This window comes from Podarcis pityusensis (genome assembly GCF_964106645.2).
Source record: "Podarcis pityusensis genome assembly, chromosome: 14".
NCBI lineage: Eukaryota > Metazoa > Chordata > Lepidosauria > Squamata > Lacertidae > Podarcis > Podarcis pityusensis.
In genome coordinates, this window is record NC_138039.1 from 19,393,082 (window position 1) to 19,416,710 (window position 23,629).

The 23,629-nt window shown below is 47.2% G+C and overlaps 1 protein-coding gene across 1 annotated transcript in view; it reads right to left on the reverse strand.

The window, feature by feature from the left end:
* The window catches only part of SEPTIN12 (septin 12), a 72,530-nt gene extending 54,751 nt beyond the window's left edge, over positions 1 to 17,779 (reverse strand). Inside the window, exons 1-3 of the mRNA XM_080981957.1 lie at positions 17,693 to 17,779; positions 17,436 to 17,569; positions 1,102 to 2,469 (exon numbers count right to left, since the gene is read on the reverse strand). Of these exons, the coding sequence (XP_080838083.1) occupies positions 1,102 to 2,469; positions 17,436 to 17,490 (1,423 nt within the window). The 5' untranslated portion in view covers positions 17,491 to 17,569; positions 17,693 to 17,779. The remainder of the gene's footprint in view (positions 1 to 1,101; positions 2,470 to 17,435; positions 17,570 to 17,692) is intronic.
* Positions 17,780 to 23,629: the final 5,850 nt, after the last annotated feature.

Consider the following 23,629-nt stretch of genomic DNA (forward strand, 5'->3'; position numbering starts at 1 on the left):
AGGAACGGACGCCCCTCAAAACGTGTGACTTTTTGTTCCCTTCCTTGGGTGGGGCTCATACCTCTTCTGCAGGTTTTGGAGAGAGAGACATTAAATGCGATGTTGGGTTAAAAATTCATTGCCTGGGGCAAAGGAGGATGTGAGAAGATGAAACTGCAAAGGAATCTCTCTGTGTGCACTATAAATGGCAGGTTCTGGAGTGAGGCTAAGCTACATAGCTCAGCTTTCTGAACTTGGGGAAACAGAAAAGGAAGTAAAGTGCCCCGGGGCACATACAGAGCACGTCCCCTTTGTCACAAACAACCAGCAGCCTGTCCCCACACAGCTGGACCTAGACAGCAGGTGTCAGCACTGAGATGCCAGCACCAGGCATCACTAGTCAGGGCCACCACCATCACTAATTTTTGCTTTGGTCCCTCATCTTCTCTCACTGCTGCAGCCCCATTCACACCATGCATTTAAACCACTATGCTACCACTTTAAAGAGCCATGGCTTCCCCTAAAGCAGGCACGGCCGAACTTGGCCCTCCAGATGTTTTGGGACTACAACTCCCATCATCCCTAGCTAACAGGATCAGTGGTCAGGGATGATGGGAGTTGTAGTCCCCAAAACATATGGAGGGCCAAGTTTGGCCATGCCTGCCCTAAAGTATCCCCAGAGTTGTAGTTTGTTAAGGGTGCTGATGCTCGCTAGGCCCCTATTTTCCTCATAGAGCTACAATTTCTAGAGTTTCCTGGGAAGAGGAATTGACTGTTAAGCCGCTCTGTGAATAGCAGCTCTGCGAGGGAAACTGCAGTCTCCTAAAAACCCTCAGCACCTTTTAACAAACTGCAGCTCTCAGAATTGTTTGGGGGAAGCCATGGCAGTTTAAAGTGGTATCACAGTGGTTTGAAAAGTATGGGATGAGGGTGGCCTTTAATTCCACAGCGACCTCAACATACCACTGCAGAAATTAAAACCGCAACTGGGAGGCACCAAATAAGCTCTCCTGAAACCACTGAAGGCTCTCAAAATCCCTGAACAGTTTTTACCAGAGGAAGAGCATTAGGGATTTATTTATTTTTTAATCCAGGCAAAACGTATGCAGTGACTTCACTTACCTTCCTTCAATATGTCTTGTAAATCCTTCTTCTCCAGGGACACCTCTAGAGGCCTGTTTGTTCCCACAAGGAGACCTTCCCTTGTGCAAGAAGACGACGGCAGAGTCTGAAGCTTGGAGGCCTCTTGGGAGAAAGTTGAGTCGATCCTCTCGGCCGGGTCACTGCTGCATTCTCTCAGGATGGGTACAACTGAGATACCTTGCGGAGGCACCGTCACTTGGTACCCGAGAGAGGAGGGCTGAGAAGTGACCTGGGCTATGCGAGGCTCTGACACCAGCCGGAAGGAAGCAGCCTGAGGCGCTACTGCCAAACCTTCACTGCCTCCTATCCCTGAAACTGTTCCAGAAGATGGCGGCAGGGAAACACTGTCCTTGATGACAGCTTTATCCTCCCCGGCTACTTCTTGGGGTTGGTGGGACAGTCCGGGGCTGGTGCCAAGACTCACCTGAAGCTGTGCCTTAGATAACGGTCTGGACCTAGAGTCAGTCACCACTGCTGGGACGATACTCTCCGGAGTCTTCCCAATCAATCCATCCAGGCTGATGGGAAATTTCTGCAACTTCGTCGTCTGCCTGGGGACCACACCAGGAGGGCTCCCAGCTGCCAACTGGCTTACCTCCAATGGAGGAACGGGCGACTCCTTTCTTATCAGAAGGCTGTTCTTCGGCAGTGGGGAGATGCAGTTGTGTTTTCCGGAGCTCCGAAGGATGGCAGGATCCATGTTTGGCGTGGAGCAGAGCGCCGGGCTTGGTCCCTGGTCTTCGGCAATGTGCAGGTCAAGCGAAGGCAACGAGCTGTGGTTGGCGGTGGCCTTGGAGACCTGCCGGATGGGTCGGCCCACCTCAGCATGGAAGACGTTGCCGTAAGAGGAGAACTTCTTTAGGATGGGACTAGGGAGGTGGGAGGCCCCGATTCCCAGAGATTCGGATTGCTGGGTGCTGCTCCGGGGGCCTTTAGAGGCCACAGGGCACTCCAAGCTGGAGGAAGAGCTGTGGAGGCTCTCGTTGTCGCTTTCTGGCCCCAAGGATGAAGAGAGCCCATTGGGGTTTAGCCGTGTTTGGAAGGACGAGACCCTGTTGAGGTTGGTGCCATTGGCCCGAGGCGGGTGGGTGGTGCCTCGGTTGAAAGAGAGACTGCTCCCGATTCTTGACTTGAGAATGGGGCTGTGGGCTGGGCTGGGGCTGGAGCTCAGGCTGATGTGGGCTTGATACGTGGGCTGGATAGGGGGCCCCAACCTTTTCCCTTCTCCGTTGCCTGTGGAGTGGATGCCACCAGGTGGGCTTGGGCCAAGGGGCGACCTGGATGGGGAGGAAGGTGGGAAGGCCGGCACCTCTTCAGCATCTTCCATATCAAAGGACCTCTTGAGGGCTGCAGAAGATAAGAGGAAGTTACCCGTTAGGCAGACAAGCACCCAGAATGCAAAGGACCACATTCTTTTTTCAGCCCTAAGGGCTGCAAATCCTTCTGAGGGCCAAATGACAGTGGTGGTTGGGGCCCGGAGACAAAAGCGGACAGAACAACACATGCAGATTTCACCTTCTTCCCTGGTGGAGAAGTGATTGCTGCTCCATAGAAAACAGTTCAGGTATCCAAGGTTTCAGTGCAGCTGTGACTGGAGTGCAGAGTGTCAACTCAAGAACCTTTCGGAGGGTCGCATGTCTCTTTCCTAGTCTGCCCAGACACTGAGGTCCAGCGCCGAGGGCCTTCTGGCGGTTCCCTCGCTGCGAGAAGCCAAGTTACAGGGAACCAGGCAGAGGGCCTTCTCGGTAGTGGAGCCCGCCCTGTGGAACGCCCTCCCACCAGATGTCAAGGAGAAAAATAACTACCAAACTTTTAGAAGACATCTAAAGGCAGCCCAACATTAAAAGGGAAGCTTTTAATGTTTAATAGGTTATTGTATTTTAGTGTTTTGTTGGAAGCTGCCCAGAGTGGCTGGGGGAACCCAGCCAGATGGGCGGGGTATAAATAATAAATTATTATTATTATTATTATTATTGAGGTCTTGCAGGCTTTTGGACTCCTGCAGAAACTTAAGAGGCCAGAAAACATCCCACATTCACACCTGGAGCAGTAGATCCCTCTTCTAAAGAGCATTTGAGTCACTGGCAAGGAAAAGAAAAGCTGTCATCTGGCTGCAGCTCTTGAACAGCCATAGCTCCCCCAAAGAACCCTGTGAACTGTAGTTTGTTAAGAGTTGATGAGAGTTGTTATGAGACCCCTCATGGAACTACAGTTCCCAGGACCCTTAGCAATATTCTTTTGGGGAAGTCATGACTATTCAAGGATTATAAGAGAGTTTTAAATGTGTGCTGTGAGTGTGACCTTAACTGGATATCCCCCATCTTTTATCTCTGTGTGAATGTAGGGGAGCAGCATTGCACTGAATCATGCCATTGGTCCATCTAGCTCAGTATTGTCTACACTGACTGGCAGCAGCTCTCCAGGGTTTCAAGGCTGGAAATCTCTCCCCGCTCTATCCAGAGTGGCTGGAGATTGTACCTGGGATCTTCTGCATGCAAAGCAAATACTCCAGCACTTTGAGCCTTTGCTCAAAGTAAAGTAAGAATCTAGTCTTCATGGTTCTGGATCAAGGGCTATATTAATTCAGAAGCTGCCTTATACTGAGACAGACCAGCAATCCATCTAGCTCATTATTTTCCACACTGACTGGCAGTGGCTCCCCGGGGTTTCGGAGAGGGAAGATTCCCAGCCCTACCTGGAGATGCTGGGAATTGATTCTGGGACCCTCTGCAAGCAGGTGCTCTCTCAGCGAACTAGAGGGAGGAAGGGAGAGCTGGCAAGAGGCAGGCAGGCTCCCCTATTGGCTGCCTCCTTCAAACAGACGGTTTTGTTAGCATCTCCCAAAGGGGAAACCAGAGTCGACTCTTGGATCTACTCCTGAGGCCTCTAATCTCCTGCATCTAATTGTTTCTGTGTTTTATCTCCCCTGCGATACGGTATCTGTGTCATCTGCTTAAAAATGCCTCCCGGGGGCAGGGGGAGCAACAACACAGTAACCGCTTTATTCACCTCCAGCCGCAGCATGTAAAGGATCCTGCCTGAGGCATCCCCGAGTAATCAGATCTGGCTCCCTGAACTGTTTCCCTCCTCGCTCCTTTGGTGGCTGCCCCAGTTTAACCAGGGCAACCGGGGCAAACGAGAGTTCGCAGTTTGCAAGAGGAGAGGCCAAAAATGCATGTGGCTTTTGGGATGGCTAAGGTCTAGGTTCCTATCTTTTTCACCAGGGATGGGGAACCTCTGGCAGATGGAGGGGGAATATGCATTTTTGTGTGTGTAAAAAATAAAATAAAAATTGGCTGCGTATGTACTACGTAAGAAGAACCTGCTGGATCAGGCCAGTGGTCCATCTAGTCCATAGCTGTCAAGCGTCCCTTATTTGGCGGGACAGTTCCTTATCCCAGCGCCATGTCCCGCTGCTGTCCCTTACTGATGAGGCTTCGTTTGGCTGATGGCTGGGCTTTCTGCCTTTGGTTCGGAGGGGCTCAGAAGTTGAACATACATGTGCCCGGAAAATCCCTTATTTTGGCTGCTGATCCCTTATTTTTGAGGCTGCTGGTCCCTTATTTTCAAATCTGTAAGTTGACAGCTATGATCTAGTCCAGCATGCAGTTCTCACTGTGGCCAAGCAGATGCCTGTAGGAAACCCTCAGGCACAAGAGCCCTCTCCCCTCCTGCTGGGATGCAAAAGCATTTCTGTCTCTGACTGCAGAGGCAAAGCATCACAATCATATCTGGCAGCCATTGAGAGCCTTCTCCTCCATGAATTTGTCTAATCCTCTTCTAAAGCCATCCAAGTTGGTGGCCATCCCTGTGTCCTGTGGGAGGGAGTTCCAAAGGCTAACTCTGCGCTGCAGGAAGAAGGGCTTTTCCTTTGTCTGGCCTGAATCTTCCAACATACTCTTCATTGGATGCCCATGAGTTCTAGTGCTGTGAGAGAGGGAGAAGAACTTTACTCTGCCTGCTTCCTCCATGCCAGGCATAATCCTATAATCTTCCATCATGTCGCCTCTCCCTGCCCTTTTCTCTAAGCTAAAGAGCCCCATTTGCTGCCCTCTTGGTATGCACTTTCCAATTACAAGCCACCCAGAGCCTCAGGGATGGAGAGGGCTACACACTCAAAGCGCCAGGGCTTCCCGGGCGCAGTGTTTGAAGCGCCAGCTGGTGTCCGGCGATGCCAGCATCCTAGCCCAAGGGGACTCCAGCCATCCGTCAGCGCCGCTGACAGCTTCTGAAATGTGATGCTGCCTTTTTTGCCAGGCTGTTTGAATTCTCCCTGGTGGGGATGGGAACGCCACTGCCTGCTGGAGGCAGGAGAGACAGGACCGCATACCCTAAACAAACAATGGACTGGAAAAAATGCAGCTAAACTTCAATAAAGCCAGCAATGTATTTCCTCCTAGCCTCCTAGGCTGTGGAAGGCAGTGGCACCATCAGGGCCGGACTTGGGGGGCAGCTGTATTGGTCCCATTCAGCAGTAGGAACAGAAGGATTCCCCAAGGCAGCAGGGTTGGTTAAGAACATTTCAGAGAGACGTTAGGCTGTGTATACACTACAGTTTATTGGGTATCCAGTGAGCTTCATGGACTGAGGTGGTTTTAACACTGCAACTCTTTTGAGTTTTTTTCCCTGTTTTACATTCAAGCAGTGTATAAATTTTATAAAATAAATTGTGCTAAAGGAATGGCAAGCACTCACCACTGGACTTTTCTGCGATAGATTTTTTAGAAGTCAGAACCAGCACTGATGGCAGAAGCTGGAAACAGCAGCTGGCAGGCCCCACAGTCCTTCTTGAAACCTACAGTGGTACCTCGAGTTACAGACGCTTCAGGATACAGACTCCGCTAACCCAGAAATATTACCTCAGGTTAAGAACTTTACCTCAGGATGAGAACAGAAATTGCGCGGGGGCAGCGGGAGGCCCCATTAGCTAAAGTGGTACCTCAGGTTAAGAACAGTTCCAGGTTAAGAACGGACCTCCAGAACGAATTAAGTTCTTAACCTGAGGTACCACTGTACTCTCCCCCACTTTCTGGCTTGATAGGACAGATACTCCTCATTCCCAACACACTCCCAGCTCTGGAGCAATCTCTGTCCTAGAGAATCCCCTCTGCCCCAATTCATCAGCCACATGGGATCAATTATATGCTGGAGGGATCTCTGGCCTGACAGGCTCACAGAGGTACATGCAGGTCTCTCTGCAGCTGATCTACTTCCTCGCCAGCCCTGTGGCTTTTGGAGGTGAAAGTGGATCTTCCAAGCTAATCAAAGAGAAGGTGAGGTTCCACCTGGAAGGAAGGGCACAAGAGGGGTTTCCTATACTGGAGTCAAGCAGGCATGAGAGCTTGCTCCAACAAGCCCAAGGCGCTGCTAAATGAATACTGGCTGGGCCTGGAATGTGTGCTGCCAGGTCTCATCTAGGAAACAGCCACCTGGTGAGGAAGGAAGGAGCTTTGCTTAGGCAGGAAGGCAAAGCAAACTTAAGAGCATGCTGGCCTATCTAGTCCAGCATCCTGTTCTCAGATGCCTGTGGGCCACAAGCAAGCAGGATCTGAGCACAAAAGCACCCAACCCTCCTGAGGCTTCCTGCAACTGGCATTCAGAAGCATTTCTGCCTTCGATAAGCCCTCTCCTCCATGAATTTGGCTAACCCTCTTTTAAAGCCATCCAAGTTGGTGACCACCACTGCCTCCTGTGGCAGAGAGTTCCATAGATTAATTATACATTGCACGATGAAAGTTTTTCTTTTATCTGTCCCGATGGATCGCCACAAGATCCAGGCTTATCGGAGAGGGAGCAAAACTCTTCTCCATGCCATGTGTACATTTCATAAATTTCTACCGTGTCTCCTCTTAACTTGCTTTTTCTCTAAGCTAAAATGTCCCAAGCTGATGTTTGACTATTCCAATTTATTTGCACCACCCATTGATTTCCTCCACCTTCCACAATCCCCCACCACAACAACCCAACCCCAAGCAAGAAATATTGTCCATATCTATGAGCTGAATTAGTCTTGCTCCCAGGCCAGCATGTGTAGAATTGTAGCCTTGGCTTTGCAAAAAATAAGAAAGGCCACAAGAACCCAGATAAATCTCAAAGACAACAACGAACGTCTGAAGCAAGTTTATGTTAGTGATTTGTAATAGATTTTTTTTTGAAAAAAAGCTCCTTTCTCCTCTCTAACTTCTACTCAAGACTAGACCCAGTGAATCTAAATTAACAATGACCACTAAGTTTAATGGGCCTACTCTGAGTAGGACTAACATTGGAAACAACCCTGTGTGTCTGGTGGTCTGGAGGAGATTCCTACTTGCCTAGCAGCATAGGAACACCAGAGACCTTCTGCATGCAAAGCAGGTGTCCTACCACTCAGCTGCAGCCCTCTAGTATACTGAATAACACCAATGGTGCATCTACCCCAATATTGTCTATACTGACTGGCAGCAGCTCCCCAGGGTCTCAGGTAGGGAGTCTCTCCTGGCCCTACCTGGAGATGCCGGGGATTGAACCTGGGACCTTCTGCATCCAAAGCAGATGCTCTTACCATTGCGTTACAAGCCTTCTCCTGTAGGAATGTCAAGAAAACCATTTCTTTCTTTTTGTTCCTCTCCTCTAGCCGCCTTTGACTCTACCTGCTTGGCTGGAGTGTCCATCACAAGCTATAACATTTACTACCTCCCTCGGGGCAAGGAGAGGAATCCATTTCTGCACTTTGCCCTGCGCTGCCCTCAGAGGTTGAACCCCTGGCGACTCTGCGCTGACCCCTGAACTAGGCAGAGGGGGTGGCACAAAACACTTTGTCATTGTCAACACAGAATCAAAAGGCCGACTTGGAGGGCCAGGGGGCTCCTCAAGCTCTCGTGCCGGACACTCACGCAGCGTGCGTGTCAATCCAGCCACCTCTCAGGACTGGGTGCCAACCAAATCAGCCTTTCTAAACCCTGCAACCGCCCGGCTCCATTGCAGGGTGGGGAAGAGCCAAGGCTCAGGGACAGAGCATCTGTTTGGCATGCGTAAGGACCCAGGTCCAATCCCTGGCCTATCCAAGTTGGGCTTGGAGAGATTCCGGTCTGAATCCCCAGAGAGCTGCTACCAGTCAGCGCAAGCAATAATGAACTAGATGGACCAGTGATCTCACTCAATATAAAGGCTCCGTTCTATGTTCCTAACTGCAGAGTTAAATGAATATGGCTGTGAGTCAGTGAAGAAAAGCAGAGGGAAGCAAAGCAGGCCAAGAGCTGAGATGTGGGTATTCAGGGTGTTACAGGAGTGTTCCTGTTTTATTTATTTGTGACATACTCCAACGGGAACCTCAGATCCAGGAGCTGAATGCTACTGGGATTATTCCCACTCGGCGTCCAATTTATCCAGGTCACATCGCTCACCAGCCCTGCTTTGCACCTTCTTCAAGTGTCGTTTTGCACCTCCACTGCATTGGAGGTTAGTCCATGAGGGCAAATGGGGCCAGCACCCCATCAGCTTTAGCCTCTTCCCACCTCCCTGCCTTTTTGCTTGCAACCAGTCAGGGGCTGCTTCTGCTGGTTATTGGCTCTGGCTTTCCCTCCTCTTGAACTCTCTGCCTTCTGCCCTAGTATTCCCAATGGTCACCAGCCACTGCTGCTCCACTGTCAGAGGCCAGATGTTTCTGCCACTGTGCTCTCAAACCACCACCACCCACGGACAAACAACACAGCTGCTTTTCTCTCTTTCTCTCCATGCAATCCTTCCCGACCATCTTCAGGAAGAGAACTGGGGTGCAGAAAAGTAATGGTTGGTCTGTCCCTACATTGATGACTACTGCTGCTGCTTGTGTGGCGACAGAGGCTGTTTCTGGAGCTGATACAGGTAGGGCAAAAAAAGCCCAGCCAGATGGATGGGGTATAAATAATAAATTATTATTATTATTATTATAATAAATTATTATTATTATCAGTAGCAGTAGCAGTAATCTGGCCCTGAGAAATTGCGCATTTAACAGCAGCTATTCCTCTACCTTCTCTGCAACCCATCCAGAAGTGAGATTTGTTGCTGCTGCTGTTGTTGTTATTGTTGTTGTTGTTTTGTACGCGTTCTGGCCTGACCCAGTGAATGCAACCCAATCTCTGGAATGTGGCTTCCCTAGCAATGGAGAGGACTGATGGCTGAAAGGTTAATGCCAGTAATTATAGGTGTGGGTGCATTCCTTTGGAAGCAATAACAGTATTGCATACAGTTGCTCACGCTTGGTGAGCAAAGGATTTCTAGATGGGATGGCTTCCCCCAACCCGTCTCCTTTTCCTGCCCCCACATGGTTGCCGTGATCCACAGCAGCCAGGGGGAAAGGAAGTCTGTTCATCAGCTCAACAGGATCGCCCACATACACGCTCCTTGAAACTCATGGCAAAGTGTGTTCACAGTTCTCCAGGAGCAGAGGAAAATGCAGAATAAGAATGCAGTGGGTGCAGAACTCAGCTTCTTGAGAAGAAAGGTTTTTTAGTCCTCAGGGCTGTGGCTTCTAGCCTTCTCAAAGTGTGTGGGCAATGCTTAGTAAAAACTCACATACTTTCAAACACACCTTTACAGCCAAAGACTAAAATTTTGCATTAAAAAAAAATTAGGGGAGAGAAAGGTGGCTCCATTTAAAGCACTTTACACTCCACTAACTCATAGCCAGAAGCTATCTAAGAGTGGTACTTCTGATACCATATCGCACATTTGTGGAAGGGGAAGGCTGAGAAAACACCTTTCTATACCACCACACAAACCCCTGCAGTGTGGGGCCACAAGACTCAGGCAGAGCAACAGCCTCCCATGCAGAAGGTCCCAGATGCAACCCCCAGCACTTCCAGGTTGGGCTGGGAGAGATTCCTGTCTGAAACCATCCACTACCAATCAGTGTAGAGGATACTGAACTAGATGAACCAATGTTCTGACTCAATGTAAGGCTGCTTCCTCTCTTCCCATACTCTTCCATGGAGCCCTGTGTTTGGGGGAAATGGCAGTCAGCTGTTTCCTCCAGCAGATCCCAGATTAGATCAGAGCCTTTTGGGCACAGCCTGTCCTCTTTTGTCTTTCATGTGGACACAGTGAAAACCAAAGATTAATACAAGAAGAGCTCTACTAGAGCCACCTAGTCCAACATCCTGTTCTCACAGCGGCCAGTCAGGAGCTCCAAAGGGAAGCCTCTCTCCACTTGTGATTCCCAACAACTGGTATTCAGAGGCAAATGACCTCTGGCAATGGAGGAAGCTTCAAGGAAAGACAGCAGGCAGGGCATGAGCAGAACAGTCCACTTTTCCGGTTGTTCAGCAGCAGCTGATATTTAGAGGCATGCCGCCTCTGATCTTGGACATAGGGTGTAGCCATGGTGACTAGTAGCCATGGACAGCCTTATTCTCCGTGAATTTGTCTCGCCACTCTCTTAAAGCCATCCAAGTTGGTGGCCATGGCTATGGGCTTATCCATACTTCCTCTTAACCCAGGCCTTTGGGCTGATTAATATTCCACAGCCTTTTAAAATGTGTTTGTGGGAAGAGGGGGGTTGAGTTCCTCCATTCCTCTGATCTTTGGGGTTGGTTTGCCCATCGTTTGCTCAATGTCAGGAAAAACGGCTACCTTTTGGAGCACCTGCCTGCACAGGAGCAGGGCCAGAAAATAAAGGCGACAAGACTGGACTTTTTGGACTTTGTGGGCGCATGTAAGATCATAAGAAGAGCCCATCTAGTCCAGTTCTCACAGTGGCCAAGAAGATGCCTTTTCTGGGAAGTCCACAGAAAGGACCTGAGCACAAGATAATGGTCATAGCTGATACCCACTGGTAGACTTGCACGCCTCCCCAGATCCTTTTTTGCCTCCTGTTTATTTCCACAATTTTTGATACTTGGACTCCTGTGTGAAAACCTCAGGAGTTCCCTCCCAACCATTTTGTCTAGCCATGCTCCCCATGAGTCTGCCCCCATCATCCTAACCCACGGATCCCCTCTCAAAGAGGGCTTGCTGTTCTGTGCTTTGCCATGTCCTGAACAATTCTTGTAATCTAAGCACCGCAGAAGCCCTGCCTGCAAGCCTCTGCTCTCTCCGCTCCAAAACTTTCCTTAATTACAATCTGTGAAATGCTGAAGTGGAGACACTGCGACAGCAACAGCTGGTAATTGGAAGCCGCTTGTTCTTTTGCTTTTCTGCCTTCTCTCTCCCTAACCCACTCCTTCCCTCTCGCCCCCCTTCCTGTCTTAACAGAGACAAGCTGGTTATTGTAGGCTCTCTGTGAGCACACACAAGCCGGTCTCCCCCTCCTCCCAACACACACTGTGGAGACTCTTCAGGATAATTCGGTATCTTAATGCTATGGTGGGGCTGGGTTAATTACCTGCGTTTCAACCCAGTGTGTGCAAACAGCTGCTCTCCAGAGTGGCTGCCTGCCAAACACAGAGTGGTTGCTCACTGCCAATAACCCAGACCAGAATCCTCTGCTCTGTGCAAGGGTTTTCGTAGAATTATGTGGTTGGAAGGGATCTTGGGAGTCATTTGGGTTGTGTACACACCAGCCATCTAAAGCAAGCATGCAGTAATGCTAGAAATGGTAGTTTTATTGCTTGCGGAGCTACAATTCCCAGCAGCCTTAAACTATAGTTCCCAGGATTATGGGGTTTTTTTGGGGTGTGCTTTAAATGTATGGTGTATGTGCAGCCCTAGTCTAATTGTTGTGTTACTTTTATTGTTGTTAGCCGCTCTGAGCCCGGCTTCGGCTGGGGAGGGCGGGATATAAATAAAATTTTATTATTATTTATTATTATTGTGCCGAGCAGTATTTATTTCCCCCAAGGAGCTATAGGCCGTATATATGGCTCTCCCTCTCCCAGTTTAACTCCCACAACAACTCTGCGAGGTAGGTTAGGCTGAGAGGCCCAAGGTTACCCAGTGAATTTCATGGCGAAGTGAGGATTTGAACCCTGGTCTCCCAGGTCCTAGTCTGACAATCAAACCACTACACCATGCTGGCTCTTGAGGTTCCATTCCATCCCATTCATAGCTATATCAGGGTAGGGAAGTTCAGTCCTGGGAGCTGAATACAACCCTCTAGACCTTCCTATCTGGCCCTCAGAACTCTCTCTAGGCTACACTTGTTCCTGCTTCACGGAGACCTAAAGTCCATCTAGTCACACATATCTTGTCTCCCAAAGTAGACAACCAGATGATTCCAGAGATCAAACAGGCACAGCATGAAGGTAGGCGGTCTACTCGGTTTCGGGAACTCAAAGATATACTGCCTTGAAATGAGGAGGTTCTACTTAATTATCACATCTAGAAAATGCCTTGCACTAAGTTAGGGATGGGGGAGAAATTTGATTCCGCTCATTTATAAAGGAGAACGTACCTAATTTGCACTTTCCAAAATAAGACACGAAACCTAAACTCAGCTATCTTTTGAAATTCACATTCCTCCAAATTTTGCAATGCACCTCTCCAGCAATGTATACAAATATGCATATGCTAAAGTAAAATGTGCACAGAACATGCACTTAGTTCTGAAACTAACATACAAAAATGAATTATATTAGGGGAAATTGCTTTGCAGGTATTTGGGCTTATCCATACTCTTTTCCACACTCTTTTCAGGCAGAGGTTTAATGCTTTGTGTTTCAGTGGGGTCGTCCCCCACAACCGAGCTTTCCCCACAAAAACCTGCCCAGTAAAGCTGAATCGGAGCAAATGTAAATTCAGCTTTTCTGCAGATTGCTGTTTGTTCTGATTAAGCTCTAAAGAGCAGGTTTTTGCAAGGAAAGCGTCGGAGAAAAAAAGTGCACTCACACAGAGATATAACTTGAGGACCATGCCTGGAAAAAGTGGGGGGGAAGTAATTGTAGATAAGAACTTAGTCAAAACTGCATATACAAATTGGTGTATTAGAAGAAGTCCGCAATGAAGTGCTGATTAATTTTCATTAGAACTTTATAAAAATAAATAAATTTCAAACTGCTGTGGAAATGTGGAAAACTGAATTTAAGATTGGGAAAAGGTAAGGAACCAAAATGGGCTGATTCACCAAGTCTCTACACAGAGTCCAACTGTTCATCTGCCTCCCTCGGTTCTGCCTGCACTGACTAGCATGGTTTTATATCTCAGAGCCAGCAGGATCAGGCCAATGGGGCATAAAACCCAGCATCCTGTTTTCATGGTGATGCCTATGGGGAGTCTGCAAGCAGGACCTGAAGGACAAGTCTCTCCACTTGTGGTTCCCAGTAAATGGCATTTCAGAGTGCCTCTGAAAGCGGAGAAAGAACATTTAGCCACCATGACCAGTAGCCCCTGATAGACTTAGCCTCTACAGCTTCATCTAATCCTCTTAGAAGCCATCCAAGTGAGTAGCCATCACTCCTGGTGGGATTGAATTCCAGAGTCCAGCTACGTGCTGTGTGAAGAAGTCCTTTCGCCCAACTCATGCAGGTGTTTCCAACACAGGTGCCCAAATATCTGATGGATCAAGATGGGCAGAGGGCGATGGTCCCTGATATTTGAGTTGGGCAGAGCTCATTTTCATCTGGGCCAGAGAGGTGGGGTGAATATATTTCTTTCAGGAACGGTGGAAGCAAGAAAACGGAGGTGGTTGGGGGTGGGATTCTACTGCAGGAGTTTTTCACAAATTCCATCTTTAAAGTACACACCCAAAGGGCCCTTGGCATATTGAAATCCCTTATACAAACACATTAAAGTACACAGAGGCATCATATATTTCACACACTCACCAGGTCAAATTTTCTTCTGATTAACGCGCACTCACTCTATATTTGCAGAGGTTTAAGCCTGACTTTGCTGCTTTCGACAAAGCCAAAGGCTCGGCTGAGATCACGACAAGGGATGAGACAGCCCTGGGGATCATCATCATTTAGGGAATCATAATCATTATCTTCATCATCCAGTTATGGGAGAGGCCATAGATCAATGGTGGAGACTCTGCTTTGCAAGCAGAAGACTCAAAGTTCATGGCTGAATCAAACTAAGGCATACTCAAGAGTAGACCTGCTGAAACTAATGAGCTGAAAAGTGTCAGGCCCATCTGATCCAGCATCCTGATCTCAGTGGCCAATGGGAAGCCTGCAAACTGGACCTGGGCAGAGGAACAGTGTCTCCCCACTTGTGAATTCCAGCAACTGGTACCCAGAGGTGCACTGCCTCCAACAGTGGAGGTAGAGCATAGCTAGCTATCAGTGAATTAATTCCAATGGATCTATACTGAGTTTAGGTGGGGAGGGTAGAACCTCTGACCCAGGGGATGGATTCAACCATTTGTATCCGGTTCTTGGGAGTCTCCCACAGGTCACACCCATCTCTGCTTATGGTCCACCCCTTCCTTGAGTGGCTAGCTGGGACAATGCCTCTCGCTTGCCTGGGTAGAGAAGCAAGTGCATATAGAGGAACCTCTTGACATTTGCATGGCTGAATGTAGCTTACTGTACAGACGGAAGAGTTGTCTCAACTAGGGCCAGGGCCTTTTCAGTTGTGGCCCCGACTTGGTGGAATGCTCTGTCACAAGAGACCAGGGCCCTGAGGGACTTGACATCTTTCCGCAGGGCCTGCAAGACAGAGCTGTTCCACCTGGCCTTTGATTTGGACTCAGTCTGACCCTTATGTTGCCCTCCCCTTATGGCTTTGATCTATGGGCTATTATTAAAATGAGGCTGCATTTTAAATTGTATTTTTAACCTGTATTTTAAATTGTTTTCCCCCCTATTATGTTTTTATTGTAATTTTACTGGTGTTAGCCGCCTTGAGCCCGGCTCTGGCCGGGGAGGGCAGGGTATAAATAAAAATTTATTATTATTTATTATTGTATTCTTTGCCCCGCCCACTTTTGTTTCTGGCCTACCTGCTGTGGGCTTCCAGAAGGTTGTCCACAAGGGAATGTTGGATGCAACCTTCAATCTCCAACATCTCCAGAAAAGAACCCACTCTGAAACCCTGGAGAACTGCTGTCGGTCGGTGTAGACGATACTGAGCTAGATGCACCAACCATACAACATGGTGTTCCCAAGTATTATATGCATTTATCCCTATGGCACTCTGTATGTGCATGGTGCTTTAGCTAGCATGGGAAGACAAGGTCCCTGCCTGCAAGAAGCTTTCAATCTAGACACCTGGTGCTGGGCCACGTCAAGCTGTGGGAAGGGGAGCGAGATGGTACAAGGGCAGATGGGAGGAAGACCACCAGAAGAACCTGGTTGCCAGATCAGGCCAAAGGCCCTCTAGTCCAGCACTCTGTTCTCACAGTGGCCAACCAGATACCCCAATGAGTAGTCTACAAGTAGGACGTGAGCACAACCAGATCTAGGGAAGAAATTCAATTCACTTCACATTTAAAGGCTGCTTCCATTCCTCTGAAGCTTGGCTTCCAACAAAAGCTGCACTACTCATCTTACTGTCTGCTGTGGCAGAATTTTATGTAATTAATTCCATTCTTATGCCACACTGTTCATTCTAGCGCAATGCAATAATTACGTATCTGTTGCAGATCGACAACAAGAACAGAGACTACCAATCGTTTTCACTGGTCTGATCTCCATTTCAGTCATGGGATGAATAAGCAAATACCGGCAGCTTTCGCTTCCATTTCCATCAAAATTCTCCAGCATCCCTCCCTATAGTCTCAGAAGACAAAGGCTGCGTCCAGAAGCGATTCCCAGACTGACTGCCTGCTCCTTCAGGAGAAGGTACAACCCCGTTCAGAGCAAGCAACCGGCCAACTTCTTAGACACAAACACAAACGTAAAAATTAACATCCATTGCTCCGCCTACTTTTGCCTTTAGCCCCACCCACCACTGGTATGAAGCCCTGGGGAGGTTGTCCAGAAAGGAATGTCACCTTCAGCTGAAATAGGTTCCTCAACCTTGGTCTGTCTCTAAAAGAGGGTTTACCTACATGCACATTGGAATTGACATAAATGATGGAAAATTCCAGCCTCCTGATCCTCTTCCTGATTAATATAAAATATGTTCAGAGGAATCTGCCTCTGCCTCTCTCTGCTTGGAATCTGTTCAGTTCTTCTTCATGTGATTCCCCCACCCCACCCCCCAGCTGGCTGGCTGGGTAACCATGAACTTTATTCCAAAACTCTAAGTATGTTGCAAAACACAGAAATGAGAATATACTACAGAACGTAGAAATTCTATGACACAGTGGGATGGGCTAGAGAACATCAGGGGTCCAAATCTTCAGTTAGGATAGCAGATAGCAGATAGCAGTCTGATGGATTGTTTTGTTAGCGCTACTATAATGCTATTCTCATGCAATCCCAACTCTATATTGCATTATGTGGTTCTATCTGATTCAGAGTTCAGAATGTCATTATCTTCCATGTGAAGATAAGATGCTTTGAATGAAGCACCGCATATCAATAAACTGACTGATTCGTTTCAACTGCAATCTTGAGTCTGTGGTGTTTATCACTGGTTCTGTCCCTGTTTCACTGGCTTGCTACATGAGCAAATCTGAACTCTGACTGGAGTACCCAAATAACCTTTTTTTTTTTTTTTTTACATAGTTCCCACAGGGAAAGCCCCATCCTCTGCTGGAGACGCTAGAGAGCTGCTGCCAGTCAGTGTAGAGAATATTGGCTCAGTAGAGGGCAGCTTTGGATTTTGACCAGGAGACCGTGCACTCTACATTTAAAACATATGAACTCTGTATCCAAATTCTACACCAAGAAAGCTGAAACTTGTATCCTACACAATTTATGCAATTTGCATCTTGGGGTAATGTATACTGATTTGCTTAATTTAGTCTGATTTTGTAAGCACCAGGTGGAGAGGGGAGGGGAGAGTCTATAAAGGGCTCCAAAGCACCCACCCACCCACTTGAAATATTATTCTATCCACACACTTTCAATGATATCTTTGCAGGCATGAGGACTAGAAACCTTCTAGAATATGGAGATGCACAGGTAACTGTTTCCAACACCCAATACGGCATCCTGCAAAATCATGGTTACACACAGCCCAGGGTGTGACTGTGCAGTCAACTTTCACCTGACTTTTTTCTTTTTAAAAATAAATTAAGCACCAAACTCCAGCAGGTTTGCTTTGGTAATTTCCTCCTCTGAGAAGAGGATTGGAAATAGCACTAAGTTTATAGCAGTTTCCTGGATTTCACAGACCCAGATCTGCCACCACCCACACTTTAACATTTGGTGCATCTCTCTCTCTCTTGCAAATTTTCCAGGAAAGGGAGGCAGCCCCCTGCCTTCTGGAACTGTAACCCGCCCCCTCTTAGCAGAAACCATATGGATGGGGAGGGCGAGAGCGTGACACTTCTTTGTCCGGACGCCTGGGTCCCTTGGCCCTACCTTCGAAGTCAGAGAGAATCCCATCCAGATGTTCCTTGACAGACAGCTGGGACATCTTGCCTTCAGGCGGCTTGGTCCTGAGACGAGGAGGGTGGCCGGCTCAGTCCTCGTGTGCAGCCAGAATTGCCTCCTCTCTGCAAAGAAAAAGAAAAGAGATCTGGGATCGTGGGGAAAGGGGTGTGTGTTGGGGCAGCAATGTTATTATTATTATTATTATTTCTTCCCCAGTTCTCGGGCTTTGCGGCACCCACACTCACCTCCAGACTCTGAGCTTCTACTTCGGAAACAGAGTGCAAGAGGAAAGAGACTGACTTTCCTTCTCTCTCTCCACCCCCCACCCCAGAAAGCCCCCTCCCCACCCCACCCCCAGCTAAACCCTTCCGGGGATCACATTGGCTGAACGGGCTTGGCTGTGCTTTCCTTGTGGGGGAAAGAGGAGACGAGGGGAGGGGAGAAAGTGGAGAAGGGAGGGAGGGGACGGGCTGGGGTGGAGGGGACGCCAGCCTCGACTCCGAGCTGCTTTTGGCAGGCAAGGAAGAAGACAGAGGGAGAGAGGAAAGGGGTGGCGAGGGGGGGGGGGAGAAGGAGGTGGGTCTACCGCTTTAGAGAAGCTGCAAAAGGCAGCTGCGCTGGGCCAGAGCGCTCCCTGTTTGCTTATTTTTATAGGGTTCACCAGCCTCAGCCACTGAGGCCACCAGCTCCTCCAGCTGCAGCTGCACACGACTGGCCCGTTTCCAACAAAGGTTGCCAATTTTTTCTTATGAGCCCCGCTCCTGCGCTTTTAAGCAGCAGGCCTACAAAAGAGAAGTTGAGCAGGTGACACTTTTACACACACACAGAGAATGCCAGAGAACGAGTTTGCAGAGCTGTGTGCCAGGGCAGGTCTTAAAAGCAGAGGAGCAGGGCCAGAGAGGAAACGTGGCAACCCTAATTAACGCACACTCACACCGTGATAGGGTCGACTGGGTCACATGTCCCGTGGCAGGCAGCTAAAGGTGTGAGTAGGCACCATTGAGAAAAGCATCCTCTCCCAGAAATATAGAAGAGTTTCATTTTGGAGGGTGGCAACTCAGAGCTGAAGTCAAAGGATGAGCATGCATGTGCAAACAAGGCCCTGGGCATGTTCACTATTTTCTGGATGTGTCCCCAGAAGCACATGCACAAGGAACAACACACACCTTTGCAGGAAAATTAGGGCTGCACTGTTTAAAATCAGTTATACAAATCAATTTAAAACTTTAGGTCTATCAAAGCAGATGACATCTTGGAATCGGATGAAAGTGAATGGCATAAAGCACTGGGAGCAGAACATGGCTTTGAAAAATGAAGTCTGCTTGTTCATTATGGGAATGAAAAAATCCCAGGACAAAGTTCAACCTTAGATATGATTTTCAATCATATAATTTGACATTCTGCTTAAAACAAAATAGAACCATAGGAGCCAAGGACACCTAATATGTATACAATGCACTTTAACTCATAACTGAGTTTTCCCCGTGCAGATACATATTATGACATTATATTTATATTTCATGTTTACATATAAAGAGGAACTGTTTCTGTTGTGATGATTTTATTTTAATTAAAAAATTAAAAAGAAAAAAAACCACCCCACTGCCTTTTAACCTGCTATAAAATGATTATTTTTAATTCAAGCACTTATAAAAACTGCAGTTGGCTAGCACTGTTTTAACAAAGGCATCATTGTCCTTTTTACAAACAAGTAGGTAGGATGCCTCTGTTTAAGACAATGGGTTGTATGCCATGTTAAGCCTTCTCAGAGTAGATGCATTGAAAGTAATGGGCAGGATTAACTTAGGTCCCTTTATTTCAGTGGTTCTACTCTGAGCAGGACTTAGCTGAAGACAGCACAATACTGATGACTCTGCATGCTCACTTCATCCAAAACAAGGACAGTGATATTACTGGATTTCACCAGCCCTGACCAAACACAGCTAGTCATCAGGATGATGCAAGTTATAGTCCAACAGCGTCTTAAGAGACAGAGGTTCCCTACCCCTGCTCTAAAACCATAGAAAACGTGCTTCTGGGTTGGTTTTGCTATTTTGTAAACTGATGCACAATGAATCAACTGGTTATTATTATTTAAGTAGAAGCTTTATTATTTCTTCTTTTTTTCAGTCCATCACTATTCCACAAAATTATTCCGCAAACAGAAAACAGCAGGAGCATTCCTCGTGCAGACTATAAATTGTTTCTGTGCTGCGACTTAACCGATTATCTAATAGATGGGCTGAAACTGGCATGATGAATTGATTAATATGTCTCGACTCAATCTACAACACCCTAATCAAAATCCATGCATGAAAAGCCTCCTTTGAGCACAGTTAGATCGGAGGTTCCATGATCAGGATTCCTGATGGAACAACAACAACAACAACAAAAGAAAATAAACACCCACACAGAAACATACTGTATTGGTTTAACTTGCTTGCCAGACGTACTGAGAGGCTATTAAAAATAAATGAAGGATTAACATTGGATTGATTTATTGGAACTACCTGGACTAATTAAGAGAAGCAGCACAAATGTGAGATAATCATCATTCCCCGACCTCAGAGCATGGGAAGCCAACCAAAGATTTATAATTTGGCATAATATTTGGATTGTTTGATTATTTTATAATTTGGAATGTTTTCAATGCGGTTTTTATTGGATTGTTAAAATGGAAAACTTAATAAATATTATTATTAACAACAACAACTTCAAGGGCCCCAAATCACAAGAATGCAATGCAATGCAATGCAATGCAATGCAATGCTGGAAGGTTTTTAAAAGAACATTTCCTCCTGATTAAATCTCCCAAGCCGCTAATTGCTGGGGTGCTTTTAACAGCAGCTCAGAGCTCATCTGCACTTCCTTTTGTGCTGTTTCTAGGCACAAGTCAGGGCTTTCCAGGTCTCTCTTTTTTCCTTTTCTTTTTGTCCCAGCACTTTCCATGGGAAAACCCACGTTTTACAAGTGAATCGGAGCAAATGGTAATCCATGAAAAACTCAGCTGCCATTTGCTTTGATTCACCTGCAAAATGTGGGTTTTTATAGAATCCTAGAATCATAGTCGGAAGGGACCCCAGGGGTCATCTAGTCCAACCCCCTGCAATGCAGGAATCTCAGCTAAAGCATTCGTGACAGATGGCCATCCAGCCTCTGTTTAAAAACCTCCAAGGAAGGAGAGTCTACCACCTCTTGTGGGAGTTTGTTCCATGGCTGATCAGCTGTTACTGTCAGAAAGTTTTTCTGAATGTTTTGTGGGAATCTCCTTTCTTGCAACTTGAAGCCATTGGTTCGAGTCTTACCCTCCAGAGCAGGAGAAAACAAGCATGCTCCCTCCTCCATGTGACAGCCCTTAAGATATTTGAAGGTGGCTATCATATCTCCTCTCAGTCTCCACTTTTCCAGGCTAAACACACCCAGCTCCTTCAAGCGTTCCTCATAAGGCTTCGTTTCCAGACCCTAGATCACGGCTAGGCAAACTAAGGCCTGGGGACCAAATCTGGCCCAATCGCCTTCTAAATCTGGCCCGCGGACTGTCCGGGAATCAGTGTGTTTTTACATGAGTAGAATGTGTTCTTTTATTTAAAATGAATCTCTGGGTTATTTGTGGGGCATAGGAATTCGTTCACCCCCCCCCCATATAGTCTGGCCCCCCATAAAGTCCAAGGGACAGTGGACCGGCCCCCTACTGAAAAGGTTTGCTGACCCCTATGTGCCTTGATCATCTTGGTTGCCCTCCTCTGCACACATTCCAGCTTGTCTTAAATTGTGGTGCCCAGAATTGGACTCAGTATTCCAAGTGTGGTCTGACTAAGGCAGAATAGAGGGGCACTATTATTTCCCTTGATCTGGACACTATACTTCTGTTGAAGCAGCTTAGAATAGCATTAGGTTTTTTTGCTACTGCATCACACTGTTGACTCATGTGAAGCTTGTGGTCCACCCAGATCCCAAGATCCTTTTCACATGTACTGCTAGTAAGCCAGGTGACCCCCATCCTATATTTGTGCATCTGGTTCTTCCTGCCTGAGTGCAGAACCTTACATTTGTCCCTATTGAAATTCATTTTGTTAGCTTGCACCCAGTTCTCCAATCTGTTACGGTCATTTTGAATTCTGATTCTGTCTTCTGTGGCATTAGCTACCCCTCCCAGTTTGGTGTCATCTGCTAGTTTGATGAGCATCCCCTCAATTCCTTCATCCAAGTCATTTATAAAGATGTTAAACAACAACGGGCCCAGGACAGAATCCTGCGGCACCCCACTTGTCACTTTTCCCCAGGATAACAAGGAACCATTAATGAGTACTCTTTGGGTTCGGTCAGTCAACCAGCTACAAATCCACCTAACAGTTACCTCGTTCAACCCACATTTTACCAGCTTCCTTGCGAGAATATCACGGGGGACTTTGTCAAAAGCCTTATTGAAATCAAGATACACTGTGTCCACAGCATTTCCCTGATCAAGTTTGTAATTCCATAAAAAAAGAAAGAGATCAGATTGGTCTGGCATGACTTATTTTTGAGAAACCCATGCTGGGGCTTAGTAATCACAGCATCCTTTTCTAAATGTGCACAGACTGACTACTGAATTATCTGTTCGGGGACCTTCCCTGGTATCAATGTCAAGCTCACCGTTCGGTAGTTACCTGGGTCTTCTTTTTGAAGATGGGGACAACATTTGTCCGCCTCCAGGCTGTGGGGATCTTACTTGTTCTCCAAGAATTATCAGAGATAATAGACAAGGGTTCTGAAATTACATCCGCAAGCTCCTTTGGTACCGTTGGATGCAGCTCATCAGGCCCTGGAGATTTTTCCCCAGGGAAATTGCTGGGACCAGAATCAGGACCTGAAAAGTCTGGATCTGTGCCTTGAAAGCACAGCGCGAAGGTTGTGTGGATAAGCCTTCACTCTGCACCATCAGCTTGTGGCAATGTTCCCCTCTTTATTGTGAAAGGTTTTGCTTGCCAACGGTTGCAGGTCAAGCTGTTGCTAAAGGCAGAAAAGCAGTTCATGCTGGGTTTTGTTGGGTCGGTTGGCACCCCTAGCTGGATTTCCACACAGCAGGCACTCCAGGAAAAACTCAACCATGTTCCGCCATAAAACAACAACACAACAGGCTTTTTTTGCAGCTAGGAAAATGACAAGGCAATGCACAGAAAATTGCCGGGTGGACAAACAATTAATGGGAAGATATGTAAACACCCCACAAGCAAGCCAGGATCTATGCTCATTGTCGTATCACTGCCTTGAAAACAAGTCACAACAAATGCTCCATAAGGAGAAAACGTAGTCTGACATCCGCATAAACTTTGGGTAAGCAAATCATGATGAATAAACAGGTTTCCTGGAGGTGCCCCCTAATATGAATTCCAATCATAGTCATCATTCTGGCTTCACCCCACTTCCAACAGCCTCCAGAAGCTAAATCTTGGAGCAATAAACTAGAGGGAGCCTTAATGCCATAAATGGATTTCTTGGCCTCTTTTTATTTTTAACAAAAGGCAGCTGTAAGGTGAGGGGGAAAGCTATATGGGTTGGGACCACAGCAGAAGGGAAAGGGGGTTCAGCCTCCTCTGCACCATTTTATTGCCAAATGTCCCCCCCCCAGCTGCTATTCAGGACGAACCCAATATATTTTGCTACCTGAGACAGAACAGCAAAGAACAGCAACCCTCTCCTGCCCCCGCCCCCCACTCGAGGAAGGTGCACATTACCCAAGACAGGTCAGCCAAGTTATTTTGGCAACAGAGGCAGAAAAATCTCACAAGCACCTCTTCCATTCCTTGGCAGTAAAAATGTAAACAATGCTTTAAAAAAACCCCAAACAGCCATTAGATGCCCTTTCTTGACACCCCCGATGAGTGCTGTGGCTCCAAATATATTGCTGATACCCCCCCCCCCCCAATTAAATGCTCTTATTATTGTGTCAAGAACTTGTTACACAATGAACCCCAGTCAGGGTGGGGGGCACAGTTCAAGGAATTGCTCAAGCATATCTGCTTTTGGAAACACTAAAAGCATAATAAGTGGCATACCTACATTATATTTCTTATTTCGACATTTGTTTTGAAGATTAATGTGACTATTGGCTGAATATATATATATATATATATATATATATATATTCAGGGAGGTTATATGAAGAAATACACACATGGTTGGCATGGGTGCAATTGGCA